Source organism: Oncorhynchus tshawytscha, linkage group LG10 (genome assembly GCF_018296145.1).
Source record: "Oncorhynchus tshawytscha isolate Ot180627B linkage group LG10, Otsh_v2.0, whole genome shotgun sequence".
In the NCBI taxonomy this organism is placed as follows: domain Eukaryota; kingdom Metazoa; phylum Chordata; class Actinopteri; order Salmoniformes; family Salmonidae; genus Oncorhynchus; species Oncorhynchus tshawytscha.
Window position 1 is genome coordinate 21,859,622 of NC_056438.1, and position 22,800 is coordinate 21,882,421.

The 22,800-nt window shown below is 44.2% G+C and overlaps 3 protein-coding genes across 7 annotated transcripts in view; 1 reads left to right on the top strand and 2 right to left on the bottom strand.

The window, feature by feature from the left end:
- Positions 1-15,485, bottom strand: part of LOC112261002 (chromodomain-helicase-DNA-binding protein 3) — a 53,375-nt gene extending 37,890 nt beyond the window's left edge. For 2 of the 5 annotated variants that reach the window (XM_042328332.1, XM_042328330.1), the window contains exons 1-16: positions 15,145-15,485; positions 12,974-13,107; positions 12,596-12,775; positions 12,361-12,485; positions 11,843-12,123; positions 11,399-11,562; positions 8,231-8,363; positions 7,827-8,008; positions 4,082-4,354; positions 3,710-3,913; positions 3,258-3,475; positions 2,998-3,129; positions 2,684-2,780; positions 2,317-2,508; positions 1,970-2,170; positions 1,591-1,728 (exon numbers count right to left, since the gene is read on the bottom strand). In XM_042328332.1, the coding sequence (XP_042184266.1) occupies positions 1,591-1,728; positions 1,970-2,170; positions 2,317-2,508; positions 2,684-2,780; positions 2,998-3,129; positions 3,258-3,475; positions 3,710-3,913; positions 4,082-4,354; positions 7,827-8,008; positions 8,231-8,363; positions 11,399-11,562; positions 11,843-12,123; positions 12,361-12,485; positions 12,596-12,775; positions 12,974-13,107; positions 15,145-15,310 (2,820 nt within the window). In that variant the 5' untranslated portion in view covers positions 15,311-15,485. The remainder of the gene's footprint in view (positions 1-1,590; positions 1,729-1,969; positions 2,171-2,316; positions 2,509-2,683; positions 2,781-2,997; positions 3,130-3,257; positions 3,476-3,709; positions 3,914-4,081; positions 4,355-7,826; positions 8,009-8,230; positions 8,364-11,398; positions 11,563-11,842; positions 12,124-12,360; positions 12,486-12,595; positions 12,776-12,973; positions 13,108-15,144) is intronic. The other 3 variants (XM_042328334.1, XM_042328333.1, XM_042328331.1) reach the window with 2 other exon arrangements.
- A 1,259-nt stretch (positions 15,486-16,744) lies between these two features.
- On the bottom strand, positions 16,745-19,865 carry LOC112261043 (cytochrome b5 domain-containing protein 1). The gene is made up of 4 exons (XM_024436399.2): positions 18,834-19,865; positions 18,690-18,766; positions 18,367-18,585; positions 16,745-17,051 (listed from the first exon to the last, which is right to left on the bottom strand). The coding sequence occupies exons 1-4, from the start codon at positions 18,952-18,954 to the stop codon at positions 16,821-16,823; spliced, it is 648 nt and encodes a 215-aa protein (XP_024292167.1). The 5' UTR covers positions 18,955-19,865; the 3' UTR covers positions 16,745-16,820.
- LOC112259947 (N-alpha-acetyltransferase 38, NatC auxiliary subunit) lies at positions 19,369-22,047 on the top strand. Its single transcript, XM_024434646.2, has 3 exons — positions 19,369-19,504; positions 20,852-21,029; positions 21,323-22,047. Exons 1-3 carry the CDS (start codon positions 19,466-19,468, stop codon positions 21,445-21,447), a joined length of 342 nt encoding a protein of 113 aa, XP_024290414.1. The 5' UTR covers positions 19,369-19,465; the 3' UTR covers positions 21,448-22,047.
- The last annotated feature ends 753 nt before the right edge of the window (positions 22,048-22,800 follow it).

Consider the following 22,800-nt stretch of genomic DNA (forward strand, 5'->3'; position numbering starts at 1 on the left):
AAAAGGCCACTGGAATTATGCAAATAATCATGATCTGTTTCTGACAGGTAGGATACTTTGTATCTAGCTAACATTTAATAGAGAAGGTTTTTGGGAAAGCCTTTCAATCTACCAGAAGATGGGTTTGCCTTTCATTAGCATCGCTATATTTGACCTGTTCCTTAATTGGTTTTACTTCATATTATGAGGCATGTCTTACCTTGCTTCAAAGTAGCATGTAGCCAAAATCCACCATAGAAACAGGAAGGCAATTATTTTTTATAAAGACTTCCTCATATGTGTTCTATTGGTTTTTTTCAACTTTGTTTCGTTGTCTCGCAGCCAAAGGCATCATCCTAATCATGTTAGTCACCCATGTTGCTATGCCCTCCAACGAAACATCAAACAGGCAAAGCGTCAGTACAGGACCAAGATCGAATCGTACTACACCGGCTCAGACACTCAGCGGATGTGGCAGGCCTTGAAAACTGTTACAGACTACAAAGGGAAGCACAGCTGAGAGCTGCCCAGTGACAAGAGCCTACCAGACGAGCTAAATAACTTTTATGCTCACTTCGAGGCTAATAACACTGAAACATGCATGAGAGCTTCAGCTGTTTCCGGACGACTGTGAGATCACACTCTCCGCAGCCGATGTGAGTAAGACCTTTAAACAGGTCAACATTCACAAGGCCGGAGGGCCGAACAGATTACCAGGATGTGTACTCCGAGCATGACCTGACCAACTGGCAAATGTCTTCAATGACATGTTCAACTACTCCCTGTCTGAGTCAGTAATACCACCATAGTCCCTGTGCCCAAGAACACTAAGGTAACCTGCTTAAAACTTGTTGGGGATAGGGGGCAGTATTTTCACTTTGGATGAATTGCATGCCCATAGTGAACTTCATCCTACTCTGTCCTAGATTGCTAATATATGCATATTATTATTACTATTGGATAGAAAACACTCTGAAGTTTCTAAAACTGTTTGATTTATGTCTGTGAGTATAACAGAACTCATAGGGCAGGCAATCTTCCAAACAGGAAGTGAAATTCTGAATACATGTCTAATTTTAAGTCATCGCCTATCCACTTGCAAATAAGATATGGATCTGGAAGCACTTCCTACGCTTTCAACTAGATGTCCTCATTCAGTAGAACGTGGAATGGAGCTACTGGTGATTAAGAAGTGAGTATATAGCAATGCCCACTGAAGAATAAGTGGGTATATGGCATATACCTGCGTATACCCTCCACTACACCACCGGGTTGGGGTATGTCTGGATTCTTATTGTGGGTACAACATCATCAACACATTTCCTATTGAAGCCTGTGACTGACGGTGTATATTCCTCAATGTTGATGGATGAGTCCTGGGTGGATGAATCTTGGACCGTATTCCAATCAGTATTCTCAAAACAGTCCTGCAGCATTGAGTCTGCCTCCTCTGTCCAGCGCCTCACTATTCTCTGTGTTGGTGTCTCCTTATTGAGTTGCTGCGTGTAGGACGGGGGAGTAGGAATAGAGAGACGTGATCTGATTGGCCAAAGTTATATACAGTACAAACGCGCACACACACACACACAAAACCAAACAGGTGCAGCCTACCTTGCTCTGGTTGTTCTTGAGGCGGTGGGCTTCGTCCACCACTAGACAGGCCCAGTCTATAGACTTCAGGGAGGTCTGGTCTATCGTCACCAGCTCATAGGACGTCAACAGCACATGGAACTTTATAGGGGCTTCTCTCTGGAAAGGAGAGAGAGGAGGAGGGGGGATAGAGGGGAGAGAGAGAGAGGAGGAGGGATAGAGGGGGGATAGAGAGGGGAGAGAGGGAGAGGGACAGATAGAAACAGAAGCAGATATTTGATTTTTTTTATTTTTTAGAAGATGGGATGAACAGATCTGAGCTTTCTCTCATGTCGTTCCTCTGCCCCCTCCTCCCCTCCTTCCCTCCCTCCTTCCCTCCCTCCCTCCCGTCTGTCCTCACCCTCAGTTTGAAGGTTTTCCTCCCTCCCCGTACGGCCGTGTCGTCGAAGGTCAGCTCGTTCTCTCTGATGATGGCTCTGCTGTCCTTGTCCCCTGTGTAGGTCACCACGTAGAAGTCAGGGGCCCACATCTCAAACTCTCTCTCCCAGTTAATGATGGTGGAGAGGGGGGCACTCACCAGGAATGGGCCCCTAGTGTGGCCCTTGGTGGGGGGAAGAGGGTAGGAGAGATTTTTTTTATACAAAGATGAATAGAATACTTTATTATTCTATTAAAATGACAACATGATACTCAAGAGGGAATTTGCATAGCACAGAGAACACAGGGCTCCTAACGGTGCCGTCCTACCTCTTTGAAGAGTGAGTAGAGGAAGACGATGGTCTGGATAGTCTTGCCCAGCCCCATCTCGTCTGCCAGGATGGTGTCAGTGCCCTGTGCCCAGGAGAAACGCAGCCAGTTGAGTCCCTCCAGCTGGTAGAGGTGCAGAGTGCCCCCCGTCGCTGTCACAAAGTCTGGCTGCTCCTCGTACTTTATCGTAGGCTGGAAGATAAAGAGAAAGAGGGATGGTGATGTAAGGGGGGAAATGGAGATAAACATCATTGACATCATTGTACAGAATGACACTAGAGTTTTGACATGGTAGTGAGAGTTGATCGGCTACCGGAATGACGACCAATAGATGTGGCCGTTACAGAGTGAGCCAATCAGAACTCACGTCGTTGACAGGTGATCTGTGGGGGTCTTCACTCTCTTCCATCCTCATCCTCCTCATCCTCCTCGGCATGTCTGGGGCCTCCTTCATCACCTCATCCCTGAACCAATCAATCAATCGATCCATCAATCAATCTATCAATCATCAATCCAGTGTCCCTGAGCTATTTACAACAGCATACAAGGTTTGCCAAACTTGGTTTGTGATGTAGAACTGTGACGTTCACCATGTTGACACTGACATTATTAAGACAGATTCACTGTAGTAGTGTTAAGTGCCAACATGGATGCCATTTGGCCAGTCCACTAGTCCAGTACCTGTGTGCCCAGTAGTTGGCCTTGTGAATGACAAACTCTGGCATCTCCAGATCGTCTCTCTCCCATGTGCACTGGTCGTAGGTCAGGTCTCTCCACTTGACCAGGTAGTGGTATATCCCTTTCTTGTCCATACTGGGAAACACACACACACATACGTACGTACACTCACATTATGGACAGAACTGCACACACACACATACATACACACACACCTGCCTCACACATACACACCCCCCAGCACACCCCACATGCACACGTACCTGTGGTTGATGATGCGGTGGACCATCATCCATTCAGGCTTGATGCCATATTTATAGAACTTGTCATCCAGGGCAGCATAGTCGGGGTCTTTCAGCCTCCTCTTCTCACTCTTAACACTCTCCTCCTCTCCCCCCGACCCATAGTCCAGACTGGGAGGCTCCTCCATATCTGTCTTCCTCTGGTAGTTACGGAACATCACCGAGTGGAAGATCTCCAGCTAGACGGATGGTAAAGAAGAGAAAAAAGAAGAGAGGAATAGATGGAGGAAAGAAAGAATGTGTTGAATGAAAACAAGGAAGGGAAGTGTGTAGGATACTTGCATGCTAAGCGTCTTGTCGTTTTTCATATCATTACATCAGCCTCTCTTCCAACTGTTTCACTCTCTCTCTCTCCCTCCTCCCTGCCTACTTCTCTCTCCCTTTCCTCTCATCTCCCTCTATTTCCCTTTCACCTGCAGTTCAGTGATCCAGGTACAGTGCCAGTAGGACTGTCCAGTCAGCTTGACAAAGAACTCCCTCTCAGCCCTGCCCTTCATGGGGGGTGGCGGAGGAGCATCAGGAGGGGTATCGGGGGCGGGAGGCACGGGTACAGGATCGGGGGGCTCGCCCCATCGCCAGTGGAGGATCCTCTGCACCCTGCCCTTGATACCAGGACACTGGGGGTAGAAGACGAAAATGCAGAATCAGAATAAATTAGAGTAAGTTAAAGTAGAGTAGATTGAATAGAATACAATAGGAAAGCTTTATTCTCCACACAATGTGGACATTTTGCATTTGGCCTCATAGTGGCATTGTGCACATAATGATAAACAAACAAGACTTACAGTGCAGCGTGGACACAGCCACTCTCCGTTGGGGATCTCAGGCAGGGGCGGGTTGAGACAGTGGATGTGGTAGGAGGAAGTGCAGGTGTCACAGCACAATAGTTCCCCCCCATCTTTACAGACCCTGCAGAACTCAATGTGGTCATCCTCCTCTTCCTCCAGTCCTACCAGCAGTCCAACCCCAGGTACCTCTGGTACCACCATGTCCTCACTCTCCTCCTCAAACTCCTCAAAGTCCTCATCCTTCGCTTCCCACTGGATCCCCTCTTTCTCCTGCAGAAGAGGAGAGGAATAGGACAGGAGAGGAGAAGAGGAGGACAGGAGAGGAGAAGAGGAGTGGAAGAGGACAGGACAAGGAGGGGAGGAGGATAGGAGAGGAGAAGAGGAAGAGGACAGGACAGGAGAGGAGAAGAGGAGGAGGACAGGAGAGGAGAAGAGGAGGAGGACAGGAGAAAAGGAGGAGGACAGGACAAGAGGACAGGAGGAGGACAGGAGAAGAGTGCATGGGGAATTAATAAGTAAATAAAATAATTTGATCCATTATCATCATCATTGGTAGGGTTTGATGATACCTTACAGTGCATTCAGAAAGTACTCAGACCCCTTGACTTTATCCATACGCATTTTGATACATTACAGCCTTCTTCTAAAATGTATTAAATAAAAAAAATATCTCATCAATAAACACACAATACCCTAAAATGACATGGCAAAAACTGTTTTTTTTAGAAATGTTTGCAAATGTATAAAATAAAAACTCTGAAATACCTTACTTACATAAGTATTCAGACCCTTTGGTATGAGACTCGAAATTGAGCTCAGATGCATCCTGTTTCCATGAATCATCCTTGAGATTTTTCTACAACTTGATTGGATTCCACCTGTGGTAAATTCAATTGATTGGACATAATTTGGAAAGGCACACACCTGTCTGTATAAGGTCCCACAGTTTACAGAGCATGTCAGAGCAAAAAACAAGCCATAAGGTCGAAGAAATTGTCCATAGAGCTCAGAGACAGGATTGTGTTGAGGCACAGATCTGGGGAAGGGTACCAAGATATTTCTGCAACATTGAAGGTCCCCAAGAACACAGTGGCCTCCAGAATTCTTAAAAGGATGAAGTTTGGAACCCAAGACTCCGCCGGGCCAAACTGAGCAATCGGGGGAGAAGGGCCTTGGTCAGGGAGGTGACCAAGAACTCGATGTACACTCTGACGGAGCTCCAGAGTTCCTCTGTGGAGATGGAATAACCTTCCAGAAGGACAACCATCTCAGCAGCACTCCACCAATCAGGCCTTTATGGTAGAGTGGCAAGCTGAAAGCCACTCAGTTTTTCAACAGCAGGGAGACGAGTCAGGATCATGGGAAAGATGAACAGAGCAAAGTACAGAGAGATCCTTGATGAAAACCTGCTCCAAAGCGCTCAGAACCTCAGAATGGGGCGAAGGTTCACCTTCCAACAGGACAACGACCCTAAGCACACAGCCAAGACAACGTAGGAGTGTCTTCGGGAAAAGTCTCTGAATGTCCTTGAGTGGCCCACCCAGAGCCCGGACTTGAACCTGATCAAACATCTCTGGAGAGACCTGAAAATAGCTGTGCAGCGACGCTCCACATCGAACCTGAAAGAGCTTGAGAGGATCAGCAGAGAAGAATGGGAGAAACTCCCCAAATACAGGTGTGCAAAGCTTTCAGCGTCATACCTAAGAAGACTCAAGGCTGTAATCACTGCCGAAAGTGCTTCAACAAAGTACTGAGTAAAGGGTCTGAATACTTACGTACAGTTGAAGTCGGAAGTTTACATACACTTAGGTTGGAGTCATTAAAACTCATTTTTCAACCATTACAAAAATGTCATGTTAACATGTCAAGTCAGTTAGTACATCTACTTTGTCCATGACAAGTAATTTTTCCAACAATTGTTTACAGACAGATTATTTCACTTATAATTCACTTTATCACAATTCCAGTGGGTCAGAAGTTTACATACACTAAGTGAACTGTGCCTTTAAACAGTTTGGAAAATTCCAGAAAATTATATCATAGCTTTAGAAGCTTCTGATAGGCTAATTGACATAATTTGAGTCAATTGAAGGTGTACCTGTAGATGTATTTCAAGGCATACCCTCAAACTCAGTGCCTCTTTGCTTGACATAATGGGAAAATCAAAAGAAATCAGCCAAGACCTCAGAAAAAAATTGTAGACCTTCACAAGTCTGGTTCATCCTTGGGAGCGATTTCCAAACGCCTAAAGGTACCACGATCATCTGTACAAACAATAGTACGCAAGTATAAACACCATGGGACCACGCAGCCGTCATAGCTCTCAGGAAGGAGACGTGTTCTATCTCCTAGAGATGAACGTACGTTGGTGCGAAAAGTGCAAATCAATCCCAGAAAAACAGTGAAGGACCTTGTGAAGATGCTGGAGGAAACAGGTACAAAAGTATCTACATCCACAGAAAAACAAGTCCTATATCGACATAACCTGAAAGGCCGCTCAGCAAGGAAGAAGCCACTGCTCCAAAACCGCCAGAAAAAAGCCAGACTACGGTTTGCAACTGCACATGGGGACAAAGATTGTACTTTTTGGAGAAATGTCCTCTGGTCTGATGAAACAAAAATAGAACTGTTTGGCCATAATGACCATCATTATGTTTGGAGGAAAAAGGGGTATGCTTGCAAGCCAAAGAACACCATCCCAACCGTGATGCACAGGGTGGCAGCATCATGTAGTGGGGGTGCTTTGCTGCAGGAGGGACTGGTGCCCTTCACAAAATAGATGACATCATGAGGCAAAACAAATATGTGGATATATTGAAGCAACGTCTCAAGACATCAGTCAGGAAGTTAAAGCTTGGTCGCAAATGGGTCTTCCAAATGGACAATGACCCCAAGCATACTTCCAAAGTTGTGGCAAAATGGCTTAAGGACAACAAAGTCAAGGTATTGGAGTGGCCATCACAAAGCCCTGACCTAAGTTCCATAGAAAATTTGTTGGCAGAACTGAAAAAGTGTGCGCGAGCTAGGAAGCCTACAAATCTGACTCAGTTACACCAGCTCTGTCAGGAGGAATGGGCAAAAATTCACCCAATTTATTGTGTGAAGCTTGTGGAAGGCTACCTGAATTTTTTTGACCCAAGTTAAACAATTTAAAGGCAATGCTACCAAATACTAATTGAGTGTATGTAAACTTCTGACCCACTGTGAATGTGATGAAAGAAATAAAAGCTGAAATAAATCACTCTCTCTACTATTAGTCTGACATTTCACGTTCTTAAAATAAAGTGGTGATCCTAACTGACCTAAAACAGGGAATTTTTACTTGGATTAAATGTCAGGAATTGTGAAAAACTGAGTTTAAATGTATTTGGCTAAGGTGTATGTAAACTTCCGACTTCAACTGTAAATGTGATATTTACGGGTTTTGACATTTTTTTTATTTAGCAAAAATACCTAAAAACAATTTTTTCTTTGTCATTATGGGGTATTGTGTGTAGACTGAGGAGGGGGGGAAAAACAATTTAATCAATTTTAGAATAAGGCTGGAACGTAACAAAATGTGTAAAAAGTCAAGAGGTCTGAATACTTTCCGAAAGCTCACTGTGAATAGAGTACACACTAACAGTAGCCTTACACGCAGCTCGGTCTGTAATGCTGACATAAACAATCAGTCAAATAGGCAGACTTGAGGATTATTAACACCAATTTTGAGGATTACGGTACGGTACGGTACAGTACTCACACAGTGTGGGCAACTCCACTTGCCCTCGGGGGCCTTCTCCAGCTCAGGCTCCAGACAGACCAGGTGGTAGGCCCTAGGACAGGTGTCACACAGAATGATCTCCCCTCCTTGCTGGCACACCTCACAGTAGTCCTGGTGGTCTGTCTCATAACCATCCCCCTCCACCTCACCCTCGTCCAGCACTGCGAGAGAGAGAGAGAGAGAGAGAGAGAGAGAGAGAGAGAGAGAGGGAGAGAGAGAGAGAGAGAGAGAGAGAGAGAGAAAATGGGGAGGGAAAAATGAGGAGGGAAATGGGAAGGGGGATAAGAGAGAGGGAGAAGGAGAAAAGACAGACACATCACATGCTGAGCATAAGTCAGACAGATTCAGAGTTTATAACCTTTTTTATGGAACATTTTGTTTACTTTTCTTATTCTTCTTGGCCGGACGTCCTCTCTTGTTCTTCTTGACCCGGGAGGAGCTGTCGGAGCGGACCGAGGAGCTGTGGACACTAGAGTCCTCTTGCAGCGAGTCCTCCTCATCAACATCATCACCACTCTGAGAGGAAGGGATGGAGTTAGATATATACATAAACTCAGCAAAAAAAGTAACGTCCCTTTTTCAGGACGCTGTCTTTCAAAGATAATTTGTAAAAATCCAAATAACTTCACAGATCTTCATTGTAAAGGGTTTAAACATGTCAGTGTCAGAATGTCAGTGTTCTGGCGTGGCCAGCGAAGAGCCCGGATCAAAATACTATGGGCTATGCCCATTCCCCCCAGAAATGTCCGGGAACTTGCAGATGCCTTGGTGGAAGAGTGGGGTAACATTTCACACCAAGAACTGGCAAATCTGGTGCAGTCCATGAGAAGATGCACTGCAGTACTTCATGCAGCTGGTGGCCACACCATATACTGACTGTTACTTTTGATTTTGACCCCCGCTTTGTTCAGGGACACATTATTCCAGTTCTGTTAGTCACATATCGGTGGAACTTGTTCAGTTTATGTCTCAGTTGTTGAACCTTGTTATGTTCATACAAATATTTACACGTTAAGTTTGCTGAAAATAAACGCAGTTGACAGTGAGAGGAAGTTTCTTTTCTGCTGAGTTTATATATAATATAAGGTTGAAGTCAGATGTTTACGTACACCTTAGCCAAATACATTTAAACTCAAATACATTTAAACTCAGTTTTTCACAATTCCTGACATTTAATCCTAGTTAAAATTCCCTGTCTTAGGTCAGTTAGGATCATAGTAGAGAGAATTATTTATTTCAGCTTTTATTTCTTTCATCACATTCCCAGTGGGTCAGACGTTTACATACACTCAATTAGTATTTGGTAGCATTGCATTTAAATTGTTTAACTTGGGTCAAACGTTTCAGGTAGCCTTCCACAAGCTTCCCACAATAAGTTGGGTGAATTTTGTCCCATTCCTCCTGACACAGCTGGTGTAACTGAATCAGGTTTGCAGGCCTCCTTGCTCGCACACGCTTTTTCACTTCTGCCCACACATTTTCTATGTGATTGATGTCAGGGCTTTGTGATGGCCACTCTAATATCTTGACTTTGTTGTCTTTAAGCCATTTTGCCACAACTTCGGAAGTATGCTTGGGGTCATTTTCCATTTGGAAGACCCATTTGCGACCAAGCTTTAACTTCCTGACTGATGTCTTGAGACGTTGCTTCAATATATCCACATAATTTTCCATTCTCATGATGCCATCTATTTTGTGAAGGGCACCAGTCCCTCCTGCAGCAAAGCACCCCCACTACATGATGCTGCCACCCTGTGCATCACGGTTGGGATGGTGTTCTTTGGCTTGCAAGCATACCCCTTTTTCCTCCAAATATAACAATGGTCATTATGGCCAAACAGTTCTAATTTTTTTTCATCAGACCAGAGGACATTTCTCCAACAAGTACGATCTTTGTCCCCATGTGCAGTTGCAATCCGTAGTCTGGCTTTTTTATGGTGGTTTTGGAGCAGTGGTTTCTTCCTTGCTGAGCGGCCTTTCAGGTTATGTTGCTATAGGACTTGTTTTACTGGGGTAATACCTGTTTCCTCCAGCATCTTCACAAGGTCCTTTGCTGTTGTTCTGGGATTGATTTGCACTTTTTGCACCAAAGTATGTTCATCTCTAGGAGACAGAACGTGTCTCCTTCCTGAGCGCTATGACGGCTGTGTTGTCCCATGGTGTTTATACTTGCATACTATTGTTTGTACAGATGAACGTGGTACCTTCAGGCATTTGGAAATTGCTCCCAAGGAGGAACCAGGCTTGTGGTGGTCTACAATGGTTTTTCTGAAGTCTTGGCTGTTTTCTTTTGATTTTCCCACATTGTCAAGAAAAGCGGCACTGAGTTTGAAGGTAGGCCTTGAAATACATCCACAGGTACACCTCCAATTGACTCAAATGATGTAATTTAGCCTATCAGAAGCTTCAAAAGCCATGACATCATTTTCTGGAATATTCCAAGCTGTTTAAAGGCACAGTTAACTTCTGTCCCACTGGAATTGTGATACAGTGAATTATAAGTGAAATAATCTGACTGTAAACAATTGTTGAAAAATGACTTGTCATGCACACAGTTGGTGTCCTCAAAATCCAGAAAAGAGCCATCTACAACAACCTAATAGGAAGTGATTCTCAAACCTTCCATAACAAAGCCATCACCTACAGAGAGATGAACCTGGAGAAGAGTCACCTAAGCAAGCTGGTCCTGGGGCTCTGTTCACAAACAAAAACAGACCCTGCAGAGCCCCAGGACAGCAACAAAATGAGACCCAACCAAATCATGAGAAAACAAAAAGATAATTACTTGACACATTGGAAAGAACAGAGCAACCTAGAATGCTATTTGGCCCTAAACAGAGAGTGCACAGTGACAGAATACCTGACCACTGTGACTGACCCAAAGTAAAAGGAAACTTTTGCCTATGTACACACTCAGTGAGCAAAGCCTTGCTCCTGGCTCTCAAGAGAATACAGGCTATGTGCACACTGCCCATAAAATGAGGTGGAAACTGAGCTGCACTTCCTAACCTCCTGCCAAATGTGTGACCATATCAGATACACATATTTCCTTCAGATTACACAGACCAACAAAGAATTTGAAAACAAACCCAATTTTGATAAACTCCCATATCTATTTGGTGAAATACCACAGTGTGCCACCACAGCAGCAAGATCTGTGACCTGTTGCCACAAGAAAAGGGCAACCAGTGAAGAACAAACACCATTGTAAATACAACCCATATTTATGTTTATTTATTTTCCCTTTTGTACTTTAACTATTTGCACATAATATGAAATATCTTTATTCTTTTGGAACTTTTGTGAGTGTAACATTTACTGTAAATATTTTATTGTTTGTTTCACTTTTGCTTATCTATTTAACTTGCCTTGGCAATGTAAACATATGTTTTCCATGCCAATAAAGCCCTTAAATTGAACTGAACTGAACTGAATTGAGAGAGGGGGGGAGAAACACCGATCTGTCAACTCTCATACACCAGCATGCTCCCACATACATTGGCCTACACCGCACATCTTTAGATCCAAATTCACAGCATTATAATACTTACAGAGCTGCTCTTCTTTCTCTTGTTGCCTAAGGCCCCCAGTTTTATGCGTATGGGGGACATCTTCTTGGCTTTAGCTACTGAAGCCGCTACTGCTGCTGCCACCGCCTTCTTCCTCTCAGCCAGAACACGAGGACTCTTACTGCGACTCTTCTTATACCCAGGGCCTGAGAAACAGGGACAGAATGAAGTCAAGATTTCTACTAGTGCTCTAGTGCGGGATTTCCCAAACCTCTCCTTGGGGTCCTCCTACGTTTCACATATTTGTTCTTGCCCTAAACTGGCACACCAGATTAAATTAGTCGACTATCACCCAAACCCTTGATCAGGGCTACAACATGTCTGAGGGTCCAGACTACAATTTGGGACCAATTCCATTTCAATTCAATCAGTCCTTGCTATACATGACACACTCCACCACTCCACTCTTCTCTCTCATCCTCTGACCTTTGCCCTCTTTGGTCTTGGCCTTGCGGAGCGGGGGAGGCGGCAGGGGGGGCGGCCGTGGGGGTTGGGGCTGCTTCCGGGGTGGAGGTGGCTCCGGGGATGGGGTTGCCGCGGAGACCTGCTCGGCGACGGCAATGGCGGCAGCGGCGGCTGCAGCTGCCACGGCTGCAGCACCGGAGCCCTTGAAGGGGTTGTTAGAGCTGAACTCCCTCCACTTGACCCCCAGGATGGTCATCATCTTGGACATGGGGATCTTAGGGTTCTTCTTGGCGATCATGGGCCTGGGAAGATGAAGAGGCAGGTGAGGAAGAAGAGCTGAGTGTTTGATGTACAAAACAGTAATGACAATTGATTTTGAACAGTGTGGCAAATAATCTTGAACTAGAAATGGTTGTTTCTGAGGGATTGTGAATGGAGGGAATTGTTCCACGGTTGGTAGTGAACTAGACAACTGAAATAAACAATAAATCATTGAGTCATCTCACTGACAGTCAATCACTACAGCAGGCCAACTGTACCTCATGGACTGGCTGAAGGCTTTGTAGTTGGTGAGTGTGCGGTAATCGTCTTCAGTGAATGTATGATCCACATCCTCCAGACCCCAGTCCATAGCCAGCTGGGCCGACGTTTTCTGTTCTATTGGCTGCAGGAGAGAAACAACCAGTCAGAGAGCTTGAAGACTTGAGCCATCAGAACGTGTAAAAAATGAAGCAAAACAACAACTATAGCACTTTCTTGTTGTGTTCTTCTTACCTTTGTTGTCTCCTCATGCGTGCTGTCCCCATCATCTTTTTTCTTCTTCTTGGTTTTCTTCTCCTTCTTTTCCTTGTGTTTCTTCTTCTTCTTTTTCTCACTAGAGAAGTCACTCGCTGCGCTGTCAGAGTTCTCACCATAATCTCTCTCTCGCTCCGAGTCTCTCTCTACATCACTTTCCTGAGAGGAGGAGAGGAGAAAAGAAGGGGAGAGGGGAAAGTGAGGAAAAGAGAAAGAACAGAAGAGAGGATGAGGATGCTCAATATTTAACGTCACAGATAGTTTTTTTTTCTATGACTTCAATTAAGCAAATGAAGTAGAATGACGTGTCATCAGAATGTATGGTGGTTGATGGACCGTAATGATCGAGAGGCTTACAATCTTTTTCCGTTTTTTGGCTTTAACCGGTTTTCCCTCTTTCTCTTTTTCCTTCTTCTTTGTCTCCTTCTTCTTGGGCCCTCGTTTCTTCCTCCCTAGACTGGCCCTGTCTGATGCTTCCCTTTCTTCCTCTACTGGGGAGTGAAGCGAGGAGGGGGGGATGGAAGAGAGAAAGAGAGAGATGTGACTAAATCATATTGACTATAATCATCATTGAAGGCTTTGAATTGTCGATCTAATCTCTTCTGAACACAATTAAGCACAACAAAAGCCTCTCACCAACACACTGTCATGTGTGCGTTGACACCAAATGTGTCATATGGGAGAGTATAGTGTCTTAACACAACCTATGAGATTGACTGAATTGTGACATGCTGAATTAGTTCCAGTTTGTGGGATTGACAGCTGCTTTGTATCAGTTCATTGAAAACCAAATCCATATCTGGCTTATCTGTTAATGAACGCCTCACAAAAACACAAGAATGTTGTTCATGGTGGCATTGAAAATGTGAGGCTGAGACATATGAAAGTAAGGCCTTGTGTTGGCTACATGTTACACAGTGCTTTAGGGCTTCTAAAACGTTATGTCCATAGCAATATATATTTCCGCAATAATGAATTGGGAAAATAAAATAAAATCAAACATGTAATAGATTTATTTCGAAGACACAACATCCCACGTTGAGGGTCAGTAAGTGACAATGAGCCGTTCATCCCTGTATTCAAGTTTTTCCCCTGGCAAAAAATGAGACTGTACCCTATTGGAGAGTGAGAGAGAGTGAAGCATGTGCTTTGTCAGGGGGATGAAGAGATGGGGGAAAACATCACCAAAAAAACTGTCGCTTGCGGCCGCCATTGCACTTGGTAGAAATTAGTTCGATTTAATGGTTTGTCTTTGTTGGTGGGCGACAACACGCAGCGCGCGCCCAGACGAGGTCTCCGCATATTTCTGCTGCAGAGTGCAGCCAGGGGCGGCATTAGCATCACGCGGGGCTCGGTGATTCTGAGGCCGCAAGCCAGTCTGTCTCTATAGGATGAACTGAAACGACTCCCTACCCTACTTCCCCGCAATTAATTCCAACACCTGGTTCCCGACCACAACAGCCGCCAGCGCATGTCGCGGTGGGTTTAGAAACGCTGCGGGAAGCGCACTAATTGATACGCGGCTCTTGTCTCGAGACAGGCGACATAGTTTAGGCTAGTTGTTCAGAGTGATGCTAAAATGTCCCTTGTTGAATACCCCAAAATCATGATCTGCAATATCTGATGTCACTGTTGAATACATGCAAATTAATGTAATTGTATTAATTAACATGAACTGCAAAATAATGTAAACATGTTCTTTGGTGTGGAACCAGCTAGGCCAAATCTGTAATCCCTCAAAAAGAAACTTCTTTGGAGTAAAATAAGATTTCTGTTGATCGTATTTTTCACATGAAATTGTTGTAGGCAAGTCCTTTCTTTAATTTGGCTTCACAGTATAGTTTCTAGGCTTTAGGCTTTGTGTATTATAGGCCTACGTGTTACATGTGTTTGTCTGCTATGACATCGAAAAGAGAGTGGGAACAATAGCCCTGTAGGCTACACATAACGGTTATATTCAGAACTTGGGAGTAGTGTCGGTGTCCTATCATGAACCGTCCCTGTCAGTATGACAGTGGAGACCGTCATGGGGTAGGAGGCAAGTTTATTTACACTGTCATACCAGCACTTACTCTATCATCCGGTTTTAACGCTCACGCCTCGGGAACAGACATCCCAGCACTATTCTAAAGATCACAATCAGAAAGCTTATTGTCGGAGAGTCCATGTTTTCTGCCAGTGATGTCGTGAGCTGTACACTTCACATCGACCTATTAACATTGAGATATTATTTACATCTATGAATATGGCAGCATTGTCAGGATGAAAAGCAACGTTGAGGAGGATCAACTTTGTGTAATTGTTTATACGTTGGAATTCTTCAACTCTTTCTGTTTCAAAGCTGCGCTATCATTTGGAGCAACGGGCGCGCAACTAATTATATTGCAGCAACGGATAACTATTGAGATGAGCGGCACAGGGTGTCCTGGCGTACTTTAAAAAAATTGTGGCGTATGTGTTTCTATTTTGTGTGCGCGCTCCCGAGTCTTTCGCCAGTGTCTCTTTCGACTGTAGCTAATATAGCCTACCTGGCGCGGCTAGTGTTGCAGTTTCTCGAGGCGCCGCCGGCGAGTTTATGTCGCTTGCGTTCTCGTCTAGATCTCCGTCGTCCTCGTCTTCTTCATCAAAATCTACTCCCTCGGAATTAACCAACATGCCCTGGTCTTCCTCACAGGACCGGAGAGGAGAGGACATTATATTCCTGTCATCGGCTCCTTCCTCGAAATCAGAAACCTTCCGGAATTATGATATTTATTTAATATTCAAATCGACACCAGAAAAAAAGTGGGGGCCGTTTTGGAATATTTTACACTACAAGGCAGGGAAACAAAGATGGCCGCTCTTATATTTATTTTTTAACAACCCCCAATAAGAAAAATCCCCTTACATAAAAAATGGCGGCCTATATTATTGCAGAACGCCCCCCCATCTTCTTTTCTCTCTCTCTCTGCCTCTCTCCGTTTACCCCTCCCTCCTCAAAAACATGTACATTGTTACAAGAAACAAGAAAGGGGGTGTTTGACTGCTTGTAATGTTACTCCCCCCCATGATCAGCCATCCCAACTAACTGTCTCAAGATCACACGCAACAAAACTCCCTTTCTGCACTGAAAAACGCTATACAAATCTATCAAATATGGCCACTTTAATAATCTTAAAGGCCCCCACCGTGGTATAAAATGATACGTGTGAGAGAGAGAGTCGGGGAGGTAGCTTGAGAGTGGGGGGGTTGGGAAAATCTGCCGCAGCCATGCCCAGATTTACATCAGATTGGATTGCTTAAAAATTAACCACTTGTGGTAGGGAGAAAAATCTATGCAATGTGCAAACGGGCATTTTTTTCACCTGGAGATTATTTTATTATAATAATAATAGAAATCGAATATATATTTTTTAACATTCTGAAAGCATTAAAATGAAAGAGGATACATTTGAAAATCATATTGCACACTTTCACTAGAGTCCCTTTGATATGGGTGGCAGTAAGGCCATGGGAACCTCTAGGAGTCAGACAATGGTTGGTCTCCCTTCAGGCAGCCCAGCTTTGATAAAGGGGTCTATGGTCAGACATATATACATACAGTATGCACATTTTAGAGTAAAAACTGTGTGTATAATTAATTAATAATGATAAATAGCCTAGATATTGATAACAATGGCAGGTCACTGATTAATAGAACTATGGATAACATTTCGCTACACTCGCAATAACATCTGTTAACCATGTGTATGTGACCAATAAAATTTGATTTGATATTATATATCAGACTGACTAAACTAAACCTGATATTGCTACTGTTATAGTAGATTTGGTTTCCTGCACATTCTGTACAACTGGAAATCTTAACCCAGCAGAGCCACAAAGGTGCTGTTGAATATCAAATAAACAATTACCATGGTTACCATGCTATTTTATGTAAAATGTTGGCATGAATTTATGTAGGCCTACTGTAAAGATGCAAGAAGCTTTGAAGGAATGACAAAAGGATGACACTGGGATAGAATGACAAGGAAAGGAACAGGTTAATTGTGAGGTTACCAGTTCAAGTCCTTTTTGTGTTAAATTGGCTATAATAAAATTGCTACAACAATAATATAACGCTAACAAATAACACATAAAGAAAATGTATTTTGTGAGTGAACATTTTAATAGATTGTCTGCTCATATTGCTCACCACCATTTTCTAACATCCTTACATATGGGGTCAAAGTTCAGTGAGGTCGTCGTTGAAGTACAGGCAGATGGACTGGGAGAAGAGGTCGCGGTCCATGCGTGTGTTGTAGAAGTCCTCGTCCTCGTCGGGGATGCCGTTCTCCTCCAGCGTTTTACTCATGTCCAGGTTGACACAGTCGTGCTTCCAAGTGTAGCTGGCGGCGTGAGAGTTGTAGCGGAGGTACCGCTGGAGAATCTCATTCAAGGTCTCCTCGGAACACACCTGGGGAAAGAGAGAGAGGAGGGAGAAGTTGCAGTTTTTTAAAAATGATTTTACTTTTCCAACCCATGTACAGTAGTTCCTGACTTCCCAGGGGATATATTGACTGCAGCTGAAATCTGTTGCAGCTGTTTCAGATCTAGAACCTATAGGTATAATCAGTCATTGTCATCAGCCATTGTATTTCAATAGTAAAAATATATATGTATTTTCCATTGTATTTCCCCCTGAAACCCATTCTGTGGTCTGTGGGCATGTCTTGCAACTGGCGGTTAAACCACTCTAGCTTGGCTTCCAGGAGCCCCCCCCCCAAAAAAGTGTTATGCAGTGTGCAATGGGCACACTTGCTAAGAACCACTAGAGGGGGGGGGCAGGGCGAAAGAGAAAGGAGGTGAGATTGTGTGCGAGGGAGAGAGTGTATGAGAGAAAGAAAGAGAGAATTTGTGTGTGGTGTGTGCGTGAGTATTTGTGACTGTATCAGAGAGAGAGAGAGCATGTGTCTGACTGTGTGGAGCGTGGAGCACCCACACTAAGCTTCTGGCCCAGTAGAAGACTACTAGTGCCAGCTGGGGCAGGTTGGTGGGAAAGCCTGCTCTCCCACCGCGCTGGAGAGGAGAGGCGTACTCTGCTGTGGGTGCGAGCGTGTTGTGTTGTGTGTTTGTTTGTGTAGGCTGTGGGGGGAATGAGCGAACCAAGCCAGGACTTGCTCAGAAACCCCCCAGCGCTTGACAGTGACACACTGCACTACTGTGCTACTCACTCCCCCTCCCAGTGTCCCTTTGGTCCCTTTGGAAGCTAGTCACATACAGGCCAGGGCTCCCTAGAGTGCAGTGTGGTAACCCATATTTTATTCAGCCAGTGACACACAGAGTAAGGGAGACACAGCACCTGTATTCCAGTCAGTGATATTACGCAGTATGTGTGAAACAGTGCCAGATGAGTGGATACACTCCTAATAGACTGCTACTGCGATATGCTGACAATGCTTTGGCGGTTGAGGGGGAGGTGGGAGGATAAGGCTTGAACAGCTACAATAGTATGCATGATGGTTACATATAAATGGTGCATGTTTGCTTGAAGGTGACATGTATGTGTGCAGAATGATGTCAGTATGATGTGTGCATATCTATAGCATATGTATAATACATGCATGCAGCATTTGTGATATCTATGTATGGCACTAGCCCAACTTGCCAGGGGATTGTGTTTTGCTATGTGAGATTAGTATGATAACACATGTATACATGTGTCATGTACACATGCAGCCTCTTATAATCATTGCATGACATTCTCCCTGATTAGAATAAGGATGACTTACCTCCAGACCCTGCTCCTGGGATGTGAGGGTGTTGATGATGCGGATCCACCTGGTCTTGACAGAAAGTAGTCCCACCTCATATTGCGTATCTCTCCACCAGGGTCGCCCAAAGTCATTGGTCCAGTCAGTACGAGGGCAGGGAGGGGGCACGTGCACAAAGCGCCCCCTAGGGGTGTAGTATTTCACACACCCAGATAGTGGGTCAATGTGGGTCAGAATCTGAAAATACAAATGGGGAATTTGCCTACTCATCATCAATATAATGAAAAAGAAAGACAAATATGTAACATTCTTGATAGAAGTCTGATTATTTTCTCACTCACATCTTTTGTCTTTGGGTCAAACCAGTGACTGATGTCCTTTCCTGCACACTCAATGATAGGCTTCAGAAGTACATCCCCTGAAAAAAAGTGTGTTATTTATTAAACTGTTGTAACCTAATAGCCTATTTGTATTCGACAACTTACCTTTAAATTCATTCACCAATGGTGTCAAGTCGTACACCTTGCCCAGGTATGACACCCACAGGTCGCCAAGGGTGTTATGAAGGGACACCTCTGTTGGGGTGAAATACTTTGTTGGCCGCATTTGTATTACTTCCGCAAATTTACCCAATTTATGTAGAGCTATAAAAGGTCATGTAAAATGTAACAACTGAGCATATGTCAGAGATATAACAAGTAACGTATATTGTTTATGTGCAAGCTCACTCGCTATTGTATCAACAAGTGTACACACGAACAGCTGGAGCTCCGTTACTGTGGTAACCACGGAAGCGTCTGGCAAAGACAGCACGACACTGAAATCAGCTTTGCGGAATCTCACACAAGTGGTTGCACAGTCAATAAATCATGTCACACATTTGACCAATTTTATTATAGAATTAAGCATGACAATACTTTGTCATTTAATAGGATCTAACTGAATGATCCATTAAATGCTCCAAAACCAAATAGGTGCAAAGTTTTACCAAACCTCTGGCTTTACCTACCTACATTGCATACTACAATACCCACAATGCATCGTATTCCCTAACGAATATCCGGCTGTACAACAGTGAAATAATTCCTCAAGAAAAATACGATCAAGAAAGGGTGGAATGGCAACAATGATTGAAGAAAATGGTCCATCAACTCATGTAGGGGTGATATATATTTAATAATGTCGTATTTGACACACTTCTAATACATAATATTCACTTTGCCAAACTGAAAGGAGAGCGTGCATAGCTGATCCATACACTTCGTGGGCAAGTTGGATCCACTAGCTAGCTAAGCTAAAGTAGCCCAAGATGTACTCTTAAGGAGCCGACCGTTAACATTACTCCTTAAGGACCTTGTGTTTTTTTTCTTCCAAAGATAGACTTGCTCTGACAGCCAAATACTTCAGCTAAACGTAAATCGATTCTCTTTTGCGATACGGTTCTAGAAACATAAAGCCCTTTACTTTCATATCACATCAAAAATAATTTCACAAAGGCAAAATGTACTATTACTGTACAACACAGGAGGTTGCTGAGGGGGGCGGTTCATAATATTGTCCGTAACGGAGCAGGTGGAATGGCAGCAAACACATGAAAACTGTGTTTGATGTAGTTGATGCTATTCCACAAATAACGCTCCAGCCATTACCACGAGCCTGTCCTCCCCCATTAAAGTGCCGCCAACATCCTGTGCTGTACACTGTTTTAACCGGCTTTATCAAAGTTGCAGGCAACAGTATTTTTCAGTGACAATACGTTTCTGACAGCCTTCTTCCATTAAACACGGGTGTTCAGAACATGCTATATAGCTAATTAACACTGATGGTCCTTCTGTCTTCCGTAAACACCTTCTGTAACATGGATGTATGGCCGTGTAGGAACCCTATAAAAGGTGTGTATCAATGTATTTTTTTGTTGCTGATATGAAAGATAAAGTCCTTATGCTTCCAAAACCGTACCGCAAGCTATGCGTGTTAATGTTCAGACTGAGTGTTGGGGCTCGTAACAAAGCTTCCCCATACGGAAGATGCCTTATATGTAATGGAACTGAGAGTCATGATCAAGGGCTAACGTTAACGTCGTTCCATTTCCTTCATAGAGGATTTCTCAGATTTTGTCTCGTGACTGACTTCAATATACTTTCGTTACCAAAGTAAAGATGTTGCTATAGTGCCGATAAACTTCTCTGTATGTACAAGCTGTCATCTCTTCAAAATACAAATAAACACATGTTGAGCATTTTGCTTACCTTCAAACTAGCTCTGGTCCAAGTGCATACGTCACTACGATCTGCTTGCACATCCACTGTATGCACATGGACCAGAGCTAGGTAAATAAAGTGTTTGAAAGTCGTGTCTCCTTGTCAACCTTGCCAAGGGGAAGTTTAACAAGTATAGGCTACAAAGAGAGCAAGCCACTTTAGACGGTAGAGATGCACCCAGTATCACCATTATGCTTCCGTTACAAGTATAGTCCTATCATCTAATTTTTCCCTATTTCTAGGGGCGGGGCGAACTGTCATCTTACTCCTCCAGAGCACGTCAGAAGCTGGAGAGCCTGCTGAACAAAAACATGAGAATCAGAATGACAGACGGACGAACACTGGTGGGACTGTTCCTGTGCACAGACAGAGACTGCAACGTCATCCTGGGGTCCGCTCAGGAGTTCCTCAAATCCTCAGGTAACGACAGTACTTATTAGGCTAAGCCCACATACTCTAGTAAGCTCACTGCTACTCACCCCTGTTCCTGCAGAGCAGTGGGTTTTGTCCAAACCCAGCACTAACAAACCCGATTCAGCTAGCAAATGTATTGCTTAGTTTATTTGCTGTAAAAACCTTATTGCTCTCTGGGACCGGAGTGAACACCATATCCATATTCTGCTTTGTAACAGAGTAACATTGCCGTTAATACACTGTGTGCATGTTCATTTTTAAAATGTATTTTGTGTGTGTCTTACTTGCATCTGCATCAGACTCCTTCTCCCAGGGTGAGCCCAGAGTGCTGGGGTTAGCCATGATTCCCGGCCACCACGTGGTCTCTATCGAGGTGGAATCAGACAGCCTGGTCGGCACACAGGGGTTCGGGTCCAGCCACTGAGGAACAAGATCAGCTCGCCCAAAGCTGGAGGAGACTAGCTAACATCCTGGCTAGCCAGGTCTATGTCTCAGCAGCCTAGAAGACGTTACAGTACAGACTTGAAATTGAGAATTCAATCAAAGGAGAATTCCAGATGCAGCTGATCTCTGGTACCAGTGTATTTGGTTTAGCAGGCAGCCATGGTGTGTGTGAGGTCTAACCAGGCATTCTCAGTGACATTACAGTGTGTGTGTGTGTTAAGTTAATATACTGAGTACAACAGATGTTTATTCAAGGAGGGACATGGACTGAGCCAGGCTGTACAGTATATGTTTGTATGGAACCGCTGTTTAATTGTGTGGAATATGGATAAATGTTTTCCAATACATTTCAGTATCTAAACCTGTCTGATCTGTTAATGAAGAATGATGCAGACTGTCCTTATATACTGGTAGTGCAGCAGTTACAGATGGTCCAGAGCATGACTAGCTAAAGTTCATGACTTACTTGACTTAAACACCTCAACTAGCCTGTACCCCTACACACTGACTCAGTACCGGTGACCCCTGTATATAGCATCGTTATTCTTGTGTTACTTTTTATTTTAGCCTACTTGGTAAATATTTTCTTCTTCTTGAACTGCACTGTTGGTTAAGGGCTTGTAAGCATTTCACAGTAAAGTCTACACTTGTATTTGGTGCATGTGGAAAATAAAGTTTGATTTGATTAAACCCTTGTCTCCTATTAGCAGCATAGGCCGTTGACAAATGTCCTCCATCTCACTCGTTTCGGGACACGTCTTTCCAGGTCACACCAGTTGAGGCCATCAGTTAAAGTGTTAAAGTGCACGTGTTACTAGGAAAGATATTCAGTATGAGGGATTTTAAATTTTTAATTACCCCTTTTTCGTGGTATCCAATTGGTAGTTACAGTCTTGTCTCATCGCTGCAACTCCCGTACGGACTCAGGAGAGGCGAAGGCCGAGAGCCGTGCGTCCTCCGAAACACAACCCAGCCAAGCCACACTGCTTTTTGACACAATGCCCGCTTAACCCGGAAGCCAGCCACACCAATGTGTTTCGGATGGTACACCTGGCGACCATGTCAGCGTGCATTGCACCCAGCCCGCCACAGGAGTCGCTAGAGTGCGATGGGACAAGAACATCTCTGACAGCCAATCCCTCCCCTAACCCTGATGACGCTGGGCCAATTGTGTGCCGCCCCATGGGTCTCCCGGTCACAGCTGCGACTGAGCCTGGACAAACCAGGATCTCTAGTGGCACAGCTAGCACTGTGATGCAGGGCCTGAGACCACTTAGGCCACTCGGGAGGCCCCAGTACGAGAGTTGCATGATTGCAAAAGTTTGCCATTATT